Source organism: Bubalus bubalis, chromosome 23 (genome assembly GCF_019923935.1).
Source record: "Bubalus bubalis isolate 160015118507 breed Murrah chromosome 23, NDDB_SH_1, whole genome shotgun sequence".
Taxonomy (NCBI): Eukaryota; Metazoa; Chordata; class Mammalia; order Artiodactyla; family Bovidae; genus Bubalus; species Bubalus bubalis.
This window is the reverse complement of record NC_059179.1, coordinates 34,136,479-34,149,978: the sequence shown is the minus strand read 5'-3', so window position 1 is coordinate 34,149,978 and position 13,500 is coordinate 34,136,479. Positions and strand designations below refer to the sequence as shown.

Sequence of the window (13,500 nt, the reverse complement as noted above, 5' to 3'; positions counted from 1 at the left end):
TACTGGTGGAGCAACTCAAGCTGCAGCCCAGGAGAAAGAAGAATTACAACCAAGTGCTATTTAGGAAACACACTCCAGGAAGGACAAAAGTTGGACCACAGAGATGACACAGAGGGGAAAGCCCATGGGATCTGAGCCAGAGCCTCAAAAGTAGGGAATTTATCAAGCTTCGAAAACAAGACTTTTCTCCTGCCCTCCTCACTCAGGAACTGGAAGGATAAACACACCCCTTGGCAGGGACACCCCTGGCTCCACCAAGGCCCCGGGGAAATTTGAGAGCCTGTGCAATCTGTTTTCTGCGTTTTTTATTTCCTTTAATAGTGACCTTGGGCAGAGCTCAGAAAGGAGTCTCTGATTTCTCAGCTGCAGTGTTGCTGGGAGGGGGTATCTTCCAGGCTACTGGGCAGGGCTTGATTTTGTATCTGCCATGGTTTCCAGTGGTACCACTGGAACAAAACTCACCCTGTTCAAGGGCCTCCACTGAGACCTGTGCTGTGTGGCCTGGCCTGACCATCACTCCCCTGTGGCTTTGTGCCCCACCCCCACTCCCCGCCAGGCAGGCTCTTCCCCTCTCCTGATAACCCACTGTCTATTCTCTGACAAGTCCCTCCTCCTCCAGCTTGCCCCCATCCTTCCTCTCCCAGCCTCATGCAGCTCCCAATACTCTACAATTCTGTGAACAGCTATTCCTGGTTACCAACTATTTTAGCTGTGCCTAGATATTCATTAAGAACTTGAGTTTAAAAAAAAAAAAAAAAAAAAAAGAACTTGAGTTTATATCCAGAGCAGGGACCACTTCATTAACACAGATGGCAGGTAACCTGGGCTAGGATTTAGTGTTACTGTTAATATCAAGAGAGATCCTTCTTCCAGTGCTCAGATGACATGAAGTCTTGTTCAAAAATGATGGCTCATAATGAACATAGATGGTACACACACAGTTGCCCCTTCGTATCTGAGGGCGATTGGTTCTGGAATCCCTGAGGATACCAAAATCCTTGGATGCTCAAGTACGGTGTTTAAAATGGGGTAGTATTTGCATATAGGGCTTCCCAGGTGGCAACAGTGGTAAAGAACCTGTCTGCCAAAGCAAGAGACTTAAGAGATGGGGATTCAGTCCCTGGTTGGGAAGATCCCCTGGAGAAGGGAATGGCAACCCACTCCAGTATTCTTGCCTGGAGGATCCTATGGATGGAGGAACCTGATGGGCTACAGTCCAGGAGGTTGCAAAGAGTCCAACATGACTGAAGCGACTTAGCACCGTGTGCATATAATATAGGCATATCCTCCCTTATACTTTAAATTATCCTTAGATTACTTATATAATACTTAAAACAATATAAATGCTGTGTAAATAGTTGCTGGCACTCTGCAAATCCATTTTGCTTTTTGAACCTTTCTGAAACCCCCTCTCCCAAATTTTCAATCCACAGTTGGTTAGATTCACAGGTACAGAACAGAGAGCACACAGCACTTACTTCTTCTAACTCATTTAAAACAATTTTTAATGGAACTTTTTCTATTTTTATTAAAAAAAATTTATTGGAATATAGTTACTAAGTCCAAGCATTTTACTAATTTAAATTTTACATTCTAAATATTTTTACTTTGAGGTTCTCTGTCTTTTCCAAGTGTACTTCAATAATCAGATAAGTAGAAGACATTTTAATAAAGTTTTGTGTTTTAAGAAATACGAATTAAGGAATAGTCTGGTTTACTCTGGAGAAAGAAATGGCAACCTACTCCAGTACTCTTGCCTGGAAAATCCCATGGACAGAGGAGCCTGGAAGGCTACAGTTCATGGGGCCGCAAAGAATCGAATACAATTGAGCGACTTCCCTTACTCAGGGCCCAATGAAATGGGCTTCCCCGATGGTTCAAGAGACCTGGGTTCGATCCCTGGGTCGGGAAGATTCCCCTGGAGGAGGAAATGGCAACCGACTCCAGTGCTCTTGCCTGGAAAATCCCATGGACAGAGGAGCATGGCAGGCTGTAGTCCATAGGGTTGCAAAGAGTCAGACATGACTGAGCACGAATGCAATGAAATGGAAATAAAACGATGCTGTCATGCCATCTAGTGGCAGTGAGACAAAAAACCAAGACAAGTCTAAGGGCCTGGGACCACCTAGGTCACTGCGTCCATCCCACCCAGACTTCTGGGGAGAAAAGAGAGGTCTTTTTGTTTCCCGGAGTCCTTGGGGTTTCCAGTGGAGGGTGAGGGTCCTCAATTAGAGACAGATGGGGTGCTACTGCCCCCTCCTCTGCCTTCAGTTCAGTTCAGTCACTCAGTTGTGTCCGACTCTTTGTGACTCCATGGACTGCAGAACGCCAGTCTTCCCTGTCCATCACCAACTCCCAGAGCTTGCTCAAACTCATGTCCATCCAGTCCACTGCCTTACCTTCCTGCAATTCTGACACCTAGAGAAGGGAGCTGGGGATGGGCCAGGAGGGAAGGTGCCTGCCATTAGCTGCAGGGAGCACCCAGAGCAGCAGCAACACTCCCATACCACAGGCTGCGCCCACCCCTCTGGCGTGAGGGATGCAAAGTTCCCCACACTCTGCAGAGGGAACCAGGGAGGGGCTGCCACACACCTGCCAGACTTGCAGGAAACAACCAGCATCTAGGGCTATGTTCACCCCAGTCACCGAATTACAACCCCAGTCAGAGTCCATAAAGCACAGATGGTAAGTGTGGGTGTCCATGGGCCAGGTGTGATAAGGGACACTCCTTCTTTGCTTCAGATTATCCTGTCTTAATCACACTTGGAGTTTCACCCCATCATATACGAGGTCTCTGACACCATCCAAGTTTCTCACGAGGTTTTGGTCAGCAAAGCCACAGGCAGCAGGCACGGTCTGAAGCAGGAAGCACTGCAAGGCAGCAAATGCTGCTGCAGTGTTATCACCGTGACACTGGAGATAGAAAGGGCTTTACCCCTTTGCTGAGCTAGAGGGCTCAGTGGGCACGAGCCACCTTCAACACTCCCTGGGATCCAGGTGTCACTTTCCTCTTGTCAATCTCTTCTCTGGATTCTCCTTCCATTCAGTCAAAGTTTGACAACTTCTATCTCTCAAGCTCTGGAGGCCCCCGTCCCGCTCCATCTACACCATCCACTCTGCCTGGGGAACTCCTAACCTGCTTCCTTTCCCCACAAACCCCTCTTCAGAGCATCCCCCTCCGTGCTGCAGCTTGGGTGATCTCGTGGGTTTCTGTAGGTATTATCGATCAAGTCACTCTACGGCTTAAACCCTTTAGTGACCTCCCCATCCTTAGAACCAATTCCAGATCCTTTCTGTGACCTGTAGACAAGTCCTTCTAAAGTCCAGCTTGGCCAATTTCCCCCCATCTCTGCTCTGCCCACTCCTGACACCATCACACTTCAGTTACTGGTTCCATGTGTGGTTTCCCTACCAGAGTGTGAGTGTCTGAGGCAGAGACCACACTGATCATGTTGGTCTGCTTGCCGGCTGCAAACCCAGGGCCAAACACAGGACCTGGCACGTAAAGGTGGCAACTGAGAGTGGCAGTCAGAGTGTGAATGTCTGAGGCAGAGACCACACTAGCATGTTGGTCTGCTTGCCCGCTGCAAACCCAGGCCCAAACACAGGACCTGGCACATACAGGTGGCAACTGAGAGTGGTGGTTGAGAGCTCGTGAGTAAAGGTTGAGAGGCAGGTGAGGAAAGGTTCAAATCCTGGCTCTGCCACTAGTCAACTATGGGACCTGCTGCAAGGGACTTATGTTCTTTCAGTCACTCTGCAAATATTTACTGAATGGGACTTCCCTGGTGGCTCGGTGGATAAGAATCTGTCTGCCAATGCAGGGGACACTGGTTCGATCCCTGGTCCAGGAAGATTCCACACGTGGTGGAGTAACAGAGCTCATGTACCACAAGTACTGAAGCCCACGCGCCTAGAGTCTGCACTCCACAACAGGAGAGGCCACTGCAATGAGAAACCCAAACACTGCAACCAGAACTACCTCCCAATGGAGACCCAGCACAGCCAAAAATAAGTAATACATTTAAAAAAAATGAATGAACAAATGAAATAATCAATTAGTGACCAAAATGGTATCTCAAGTGGTTAATTTTAAAGATACTTTACTAGATGAAAGAAACTTCTATCCTATTAAAGTTAAATAACAAAAAAAAAATCAAACAAAAAAAGGTAGGAAAAATCTAAATTTTAAGGGTTTGTCACACATTTTACTTGAATTTTAGCTGTCTCTTTGGTAGGTGGCTGGTGTATTTTCTAACATATGGGTACAGGTCAGATCTGAGTGAAGGCAGAGAAAATAAACAACTAATATTTCACAACTTGGATGAAGACAAAATTAAAATGACATTTAATGTAGCTCGAATACTGTTTAGTAAGTCAACAATTATGGATGCAATTCATATAACTAAAATAAGCAGTCCAGAAGATGGTATTTAATTTAAATATTTTGCAAGGGTACTTACTGTTTATTTTGATAATATGAAGGCTGATGTTAATATCAGCCACACTATAAAAAAGGTAAGATCCCCTGGAGTAAGGGAATGGCTACCCACTCCAGTATTCTTGACTGGAGAACTCCATGGATAAAGGAGCCTGGTGGGCTACAGTCCATGGGGTTGCAAAAAGTCTGACCACAACTGAGAAACTAATACATAAAAAAGGTATAGTAGACCAGAATATAGGTTATATCCAGGCTTATTTACCTTTCCAAAGAATTTAGGGGGGTAAAAAACCCCTGCATCAAAGACCACACCTATTTTGTGCAAGATGATGGGTCTTCTAGGCAATGGTCTCCAATCAGGGTACTGGAAGACTTTCCAAGGGATGCAGACAAGACATTTTTAAGTGAATGAATTGCCAGATCCTCAGTTTCCATTTGTATTTTTCCTAAAACTGGTCTGCTTGAGTATGATACCACCTCCCCTTTACGAACTCCCATCTTGCCAACAGAAGAAAAGGGTGGACTTCTCACCTACCCTGAATCTTAGATGACCTAGAAACTGCCACATGATCTGACAAAGGGCCGAACATCAGTGTCCCTGTGTCTCCCAGGCTCGCACTGAGGTGTGCTGAGGTAGGGGGCAGGGGCTCGTTATTAATACTTATACAAGAGTCTGATCAGGGTGAAGGATGGCATTAGAAATAGGGCTGTTTGGGGCCACACTGGACTGTTTAGATCCAATTATATATCAAAAAATATTTTAAAATACACATGATAAGATGACATGAGAGTGGGTGACTCTCATTTAAGGATTTTAACACCCTAATTATTCCCAAAGACTCTATCGCTTCTGAGCTAGAGTCCTGGGAGAGCAAAGTAAACAATCACAAATAAGTGAATAAATAAAGCCCAGCACCGGGCTTTGTGCCCTTTCCTTCCTTCCTTATCTCCATTTGGTTTTGGGTGACTGTTGAAGAACAATGTCAACAACTCAGGTGGAGAATAGAGAAGGAGAGCAGTTCATGAGGAGAAAGGACCAGTTTTCAAAAATAAACAAACAGCATCCAGTGTAAAAGCAACTCACCAAAACGATACTGACAAATATTTATTAATGCAATTTTAATTATCTTCTATCTATTGGAGCATTTTGGGTTAAACAAGTTGCCTTTAAGTAAAAAAGAAACAGGTTGAATTAACAGTTATTTGAGGAGTTTTGATCAAGTCTTTTTGGTGTACTTCCCAGAAACTGAAAAAAATTAAAGGTCTCAAGGGTTGAATAACAATTTATTTTGTAAGTCAGATACTTTCCAATTCTTTATTTTCAATACAACTGAAGAAAGAGCTAATTGAGTTGTCATGTTTGGCACAGAACTCAGAAGGAACTGAAAGAATTAAGTGACATTATCACAAAACTGCTGCCACACCATGTACTTATTCAGTTTCTCAGCATGTCTATCTCTAAAAATGAAAAACAGGAAAAAATGATGATACGAAACTCTTTCTTATTCTAGCAAAAAGTATTATTTGTCCATTTAATCACAAACTAGCTTTTTAAATGCCCTCCCCTCCCATATTTGATCATTATTTCTATGAAAAATTATTTAACAGCACTAAAAATTTATCAACATTTATTTGTTCTGATCAACTGTAAATAAAAAACAATAACTTAGTTTAGGAGAAATTTCTTTCAATACTCATTAAACTTGGAAAAATGTCTTCAAACGTATGCATATGTATATATGCATACATATATATGTTAAAGAAATGTATGATGAGGTGATCAATAAAAGACTTTCAAGCAACTAAATCTATTATATCAGAATAAAATACTGTGGACAGAGACAATCAAAAAAAGGGTTTGAGGGGAAAAAAAAAGAAACATAAAAATTCTAGATGTTACAGGACAGCTTGTTCACGAACCTTTCTAATGGGTTAAATTACTAAAGAATTAGACTCCATACACTCAAAGGAATGATTTTTAAATGTTAGTCTTGAGAACACCCTTTTCATTTTCATAATTTCTGGAAAGTATAACAAAAGGCTTTACTAAGACTTCTGAAATGACTATTACACGATTCCAGTTTCTTTTTACTTAGAGGCAATCTACTTAACCTGAATACTCAAGAGAGATGGGAAAACAGAAATACTATTACATCCTTTGCAAATATTTTGACAAGAAATTTATATGTCACCTTAAAGTGTATGAGGAGGTGTGTGTCTTAGTTTTACATTATTTGGGGGGTATGTGAGCAGAAACATTTGAAGGCCACTGCACTGGGGAATGGTTCAGCCTGGACCACCTGACCTTATGACTTTGAAAAGTTTTTAGCAATTGCAGCTGTATTTTCTGGTTGTCTCATGGGATATCTTTGGCCCTAAATGGCAACCAGTGCCAATGGAATGCAGATCTAGGATGCTGAGGTCTTCCCACTTTTCTGAGCCTTGTTTGGGATGATGTGACCCAAGGCTCTCTGTGGGATGTTGCAGGGAGCTAGAATGCCCCTTGTCAGCAGCAATTCCCTTCCGGAGCACTGCTGGGGAGCACTCCCTAACCTCAGACTTTATCCCCCTCACTGTCTCTCCAACGTGGGGCTTGGTTTAGGAGCTAGCAAGAAGGCTGATGCTTCTGACCACAGACCATCCCTGCCTCTTGCCAGGGAGCCCCACTCACTGCCCTTCCACGACCAGCGTTAAGGAGGGCAGGTAAGGGGCTCCTCCACTTCCCTGCAGCCCTACTTTTAAGTAGAAAGCACAGCAGAGGTGTTAAGTGAGCAGTGCTGGTGCTGCCTGGACTCTAATCTCAGCTCTACCATTTATTCACTGCCATCACAAAGGCAGGCTACTAAACCTCATAATGTCTGTTTACTTACCTGTTAAGTGATGGTAACAACAAAGCCATCTCCTGGGGTTGTGAGGATTTCATGCAATACTAAGCTGGCATACAAAAGCTTAATAAAGGAAGCTGTTATTATTAAATGTAAAGCTCAGGATTTAAGAAGTGAAAAAAGGAAAAGGCAACGGTAGGAATCAGCAGGGTGCTACCCTAAAATCTCCTATCCCATGGTCCCCAGTTCAGCCTTTCAGCCAAGCCTGGTCCCAGCTGACAGCAGTAATAATCCATGCTTTTTCCCAAAGGAGGCTGGCTGCAATTTACCTCTGATGGGGAGCTGGGCTCCCCCACACCTGGGCCTACCCTGGAGACAGGGGAGTGCACAGGGGGACCCCCGTGTTGTCATACACAGCAGCAGGATTCTGCACAAATCTCCCATGCACAGCACAGGCTTCCTCCCCGAAGGCCCCCCTTCTGCATGGGTGAGTGGAGATGACAGAGGCATGACAGGCTGAAGTGACCCAGGGTTCCTCTTTAACTCAGCGAGAAAGGAAACTTACCTGAAGATCGATGAGACAAAAGAGGACCGGTCTGGCTTTGCATCAACTGTATCATTGTTTGCGGGATCCTCAGCCCCCTGCTCCACAATATGGCCTTGATCGTCTGCCATCTGGAAGGAAAAAAAACAACCAGAAAATTGGTACCCAGTGGCACCACTGGCCTCATGATGTTTTAAATAACACTCATTCAGTGACACAGTTTTTATTTAAGCCTAGAGATGATCAGTATTGCCTATCTGGGCTCCAGGGCTGCCATACCAATAACTCATTCAAATGCTCGAGCGCCAGCTCTACTTCAGGCTTCCCTCCAGAGTCTGGATACACAGCTGCAAAGAAAGCAAGGTCCTTGTCCCTCTGGGAGCTTCTAATCCAGCATCCATGATTCTGTTAAATATTCACTGTGTAGGAGAAACTGTGGAAGGTTCATCAAGGTCTGTAATAACAAGAAACTCCTCCTGAATTCCTGACAGGTTGTAAGATGTTCATCCTTTGCCTGGCATCCCTCAAGCCCAGTTCAAAAAACAGGGACTTCACTGGTGGCTCCTTGGTTAAGAATCCGCCTGCCAATGCAGGGGACACGGGTTTGATCCCTGGTCCAGGAAGATACCACATGCTGCAGAGCAGCTAAGCCTGTGCGTCACAACTATTGAGCCTGTGCTCTAGAGCCTGGAGAGGTTAGGTGCCGAAAATACTTTAGCTCACATGCCCTAGAACCTGTGCTCTGCAACAAAAGAAGCCATTGCAATCAGAAGCCTGCTGCCACAACTAGAGAAAACCTGTGTGCAGCAATGAAGACCCAGTTCAGCCAAAAAATAAATAAATAAAACAGCAGCAACCTGGAGTATAAAGCTCTCTGTTTCAGATGATTTTACATAGTTCTACCAAACAAATTTTCACCAACTTATTTTTCTGCTCGAGAATCTTCACAAGGTCCCTACAATCTAAAAGTTCAAATCTTAAACTGAACTCCTTGGCTCTTCAATATCTAGTACTGGTTTACTAGTCACTCAGTCGTGTCCCACTCCTTGGGATCCTATGGACTGTAGCCCGCCAGACTCCTTTGTCCATGGAATTTTCCAGGCAAGAATACTGGAGTGGCTTGCCACTTCCTTCTCCAGGGGATCTTCCTGACCCAGGAATCAAACCCAAGCCTCTTGTGTCTCCTGCACCAACAGGCAGACTCTACCACTGAGCCACCTGGGAAGCTCATCTCTTACTAGAGTAGATGGCAAACTATGGCCTACCATCTGTTTTTTTCGTTTGGGGATTTTCTAAGTTTTATTTGTTCTTCCTTTTTCTAATTTTGTAAGGTTGAAGCTAAAGTTACTGATTTGTGACCTTCTTTCCTACATACACGTGTTCGGTGCTAAAAATCTCACACTGCGTACTCACCTCCTGTTTTTGTAAATAAAGTTTAATTGGAACACAGTCACATCCATTCATTTACATATTGTCGGTGGCTACTTTCCCACCACAACCACAACTGAATGACTGTGACAGACATCATGTGGCCTGAAGTGCCTAAAATATTTACCACCTGGCCCTTTAAAAAAAGGTTCACTAACCCCTGATGTAGGATAATTACTAGCCAACAGGATCCCCTGGGACTTCCTAGGTGGCTCAAGAGGTAAATAATCCACCTACCAAAGCAGGAAACAAAGGGCTTGATCCCTGGGTTGGGAAGATTCCCTGGAGGAGGAAATGGAAACCCATTCCAGTATCCTTGCCTGGGAAATCCCAGGGACAGAGGAGCCTGGTGAGCTATAGTCCATGGACTGGCATAGAGTCAGACACAACTAAGCAACCAAACAACAACAGAATCTCCTACTCACCTACTACTTCCCTTACTTTAAGTAGCAAAATTAACGATAATAAAAATAAAAACTCACATTTATTATTTGCCGAGTTAATCGCTTTCTAAGTATTATCTTATTTAATACTCTCCCAAATGATGTCGGCATCTCCCAGGTGATGCCAGTGGTAAAGAACCTGCCTACCAGTGCAGGAGACATAAGAGATGGGGGTTGGATCCCTGGATTGAGAAGACCCCCTGGAGGAGGGCATGGCAACCTACCCCAGTATTCCTGCCTGGAAAATCCCATGGACAGAGGAGCCTGGTGGGGCTACAGTCCATAGGGTCATAAAGTGTCAGATACGACTGAAGCAACTTAGCACACGTGCATACAAATACTATTAGATCAGCCCTAGGATCACTGCCTTTGACATATGAGGAACAAGAGGTTAGAAAAAGTTAGTAACTGGCCCCAGGCTAAGTAACTAGTAAACCAAACTCAGAACTGAAGCCAGCAACAACACTCAGAGCCCAGCCCTCACCAACATATCATTCAGCCTCCCAGGCTCTAAGCATCCCTGGGCCCACAATGCTCCATCAGGGCTTATGGTTCTTTCAGTCTGGAAGTCATCACCCAAACCTCTGCTGGACAAGCCGTCTTTGGTCAGATGGCTAGTTCTCCATCTTCAGAATTCGGTTCAATGGTACCTCTGCTGGGAGGTCCTCCCTGATTACATCTACCTCCCCAGCTCCTTCCCTTCCCCCAGTGCCTTTACAGTCCTTGTATTTGTCTTGATTATCAGCACTCTACTTATCGCTTGACATTGTCAAACATGATAATGTAAGTTCATCATGACAGAGGCACCTGGCACTCATAAAGTATTTGCTAAACAAATATTAATTGAATGGGAAGTTGGAAGAAACAAACACCCCAAAGGAAGAGAATTAGCTAAAAGTGACACAGCTGGTCAGAAACAGAGCCTGTACTAGAGTTCTTTCTCCTAAATCAAGTCCTGGGTCCTTTCCCGTAAAGGGCGTGGCCTTTTTTAACAAAGCGAAACCTCCCCAGACTCTGGTTTCAGTCTCAGCGATGGTGGGGTTACAGGTGGCAGCTGCACGTCTGTACTCCTATCAGTCTCACCCCCAGAAGTTTTCACCCAGTTGGAAAATAGGAAGGCATCTATCTGACTGTGCCCCAGAGCACAAGCAATGACTTTTGGAGGAGGCAGAAGGAATCTAGATGGGGGGAGGCATCCAAGATGGCAAAGCGCTGACCCTGTAGCCCTGAGTGGTATTATCCTGTCACCTTGCAGCTTATTTAGGGGTCAGCTGGACAGTGAGAAGTGACAGGGAGAGTGAATTCCGTGACCAGATCTCTACAAAGACAGTGAGAAGTCTGATGGCCATGTTGTTCCTCAACACATAATGAACACCCCACCATAGACAGCAAACTGTTTCCAACTGGGAGGCAGTTAAGATTTTTCAGATTAGGACCCAAACCGTTTCTCAAAAACAGAGATAACCCATATCCAGAGGAAATGGATGTTAAGTATCAGCTCAGTTCAGTTCAGTTCAGTCGCTCAGTTGTGTCCGACTCTTTGCGACTCCATGAATCGCACCAGGCCAGGCCTCCCTGTCCATCACCAACTCCCGGAGTTCACTCAGACTCACGTCCATCGAGTCGGTGATGCCATCCAACCATCTCATTCTCTGTTGTCACCTTCTCCTCCTGCCCCCAATCCCTCCCAGTATCAGAGTCTTTTCCAATGAGTCAACTCTTCGCATGAGGTGGCCAAAGTACTAGAGTTTCAGCTTTAGCATCATTCCTTCCAAAGAAATCCCAGGGCTGATCTCCTTCAGAATGGACTGGTTGGATCTCCTTGCAGTCCAAGGGACTCTCAAGAGTCTTCTCAAACACCACAATTCAAAAGCATGTTAAGTATGCTGCTGCTGCCACTAAGTCGCTTCAGTCGTGTCTGACTCTGTGCGACCCCATGGATTGCAGCCTACCAGGCTCCTCCGTCCATGGGATTTTCCAGGCAAGAGTACTGGAATGGGGCGCCATTGCCTTCTCCGATGTTAAGTATAGACATGTAGAAAACACTCAATCATTTTTATTTCATCTCCTTCACACAGACTTAGTTACTTATGGATCATTATTAGTAAAGCAAGGAGATATTTTCTAAATTAACAAGTTAATGTTATACAAAATCCACCAGAAAAAGATAACTTTGACATGTGGTGTTGAAGCCTTAAGTCTTTTGTCCTAGAGATTGTCAAACAGAGTGAAGTCAGAAAGAATCACATATTAATGCTAAGGCTAATCTTAAAGAATGAACCTAGGATGTATGATGATAAAACAATGCAACCATTATATAGACCATTATATCTATATATCAATATATAGATACAAGTTCCCGGAAGTTCAATGCACCAGGTGTGTACTAGGAGTCCAGGAGACACCTGACCTGGCCCTGCCTTGCCGAGAGACAGGCATCGACCCATTGCATGAACGTTGACAACCATGATCAGGGCCACTTGTGGTCAGAGCAAGGACCTGACAAAGCCCCAAAGGAATTAGGGAGGGTTCTCTTGACCTGGTATTCCCGGTGATTCAGATGGTGAAGAGTCGGCCTGCAGTGCAGGAGACCTGGGTTCGTTCCCTGGGTTGGGAAGATCCCCTGGAGAAGGAAATGGCAACCCACTGCAGTATTCTCGCCTGAAGAATCCCATGGACAGAAGAGCCTGGCGGACTATAGCCCATGGAGTCACAAAGAGTTGGACACAACTGAGCGAGTAACACTTTCACACTTTCACTTTTGACCTGAGGTCTGAAAAGCAGAAGCAGAGAGGGTGGAAGTGAGGGAGGCAGCGAAATGCATGCCCATCAAGCACCCAACACGCTCCACTGACAGAGGGGAGCAACGTAAACCCCTCATCCCTCCCTGACACTTGAAAGGGGCTTTGGACGTAAGTGACAGGCTGATTTCCACAGCTCAGAGGGAGGAAGATCTCCAGAGCTTTCTTTGCAAACACTAAGCCAGGAGGTCTTCTGTTTGAAACCTATAGCATTTTTCTGGGCTGAGGCCGAACACTGTCTAGGGGGCACCAAGAGACCCTTCTAACAACGTTTACAACGTGTGTCTAAAACGAGGCGGTGAGCTGGAGCTGCATTCTTGTATCTGTAAGGCTGAACATTCAGTGACTGACTTACTCCTCTGAGGCTGGCCTTAATTTCTGGTGGAAGTAAAGTTCACCCAGAGTGAACTGGGTGACCGAGTGGGGTGCCTGCTCTTGGTCCCATCATTCCAGTTAAGCCAAGGCTTGGTGTTGACCTTTTATTTATGCTTCTCTTTGAAGCCCAAGATAATCCAGGCCTATCTCGGTCGGCTATGAGTGGAGAGAGCGTGTCTGGCATCATTTTCTTGTATTCATTCCTGCTGTAAGGCTAAGGCTGCAAAGACCAGTCAGTCATTTGGGGGAATATATAGCTTATTCAATTGTCAAACATATCTATCTTCTTTTTAATAAACTAATATTTAATACACATACAGCATTAGCAATGCCAGGCACTCAGTTATTATTACTCTTACTATTATCCACTAGGACTCTTATTTGTCATTTGAGAAGTTATCTTAATCATCATTTTTTTCTTTTTGTCTCAGTCATAGAAAAGTGCCAGGTATACAACAGGCACTCAATAAATATTTCTTTATTAATGTCACAACTGAAATGTACTTAAACATTTTAAATCCTTCAGGGCCCTGACTAAATTGTTGACATGGGACAGACAACGGAACCAAAGGGACTCAGGAAGGTGGCTGAGAGCCTAGTCATGGTGAACTGCAGGCCAGGGGTGTAAATCAGCACCTCCACC

The 13,500-nt window shown here is 44.8% G+C and overlaps 1 protein-coding gene and 1 long non-coding RNA gene across 2 annotated transcripts in view; both read right to left on the bottom strand.

Annotated features, from left to right (window-relative positions):
* The window catches only part of CASP7 (caspase 7), a 41,875-nt gene that overhangs the window by 26,392 nt on the left and 1,983 nt on the right, over positions 1 to 13,500 (bottom strand). Inside the window, exon 2 of the mRNA XM_025274122.3 lies at positions 7,832 to 7,941. Coding sequence (XP_025129907.1) covers positions 7,832 to 7,941 — 110 coding nt within the window. The remainder of the gene's footprint in view (positions 1 to 7,831; positions 7,942 to 13,500) is intronic.
* On the bottom strand, positions 5,707 to 7,825 carry LOC112581598. The gene is made up of 2 exons (XR_003106200.3): positions 7,312 to 7,825; positions 5,707 to 5,899 (listed from the first exon to the last, which is right to left on the bottom strand). It is a non-coding gene; the product is annotated as an uncharacterized LOC112581598 (long non-coding RNA).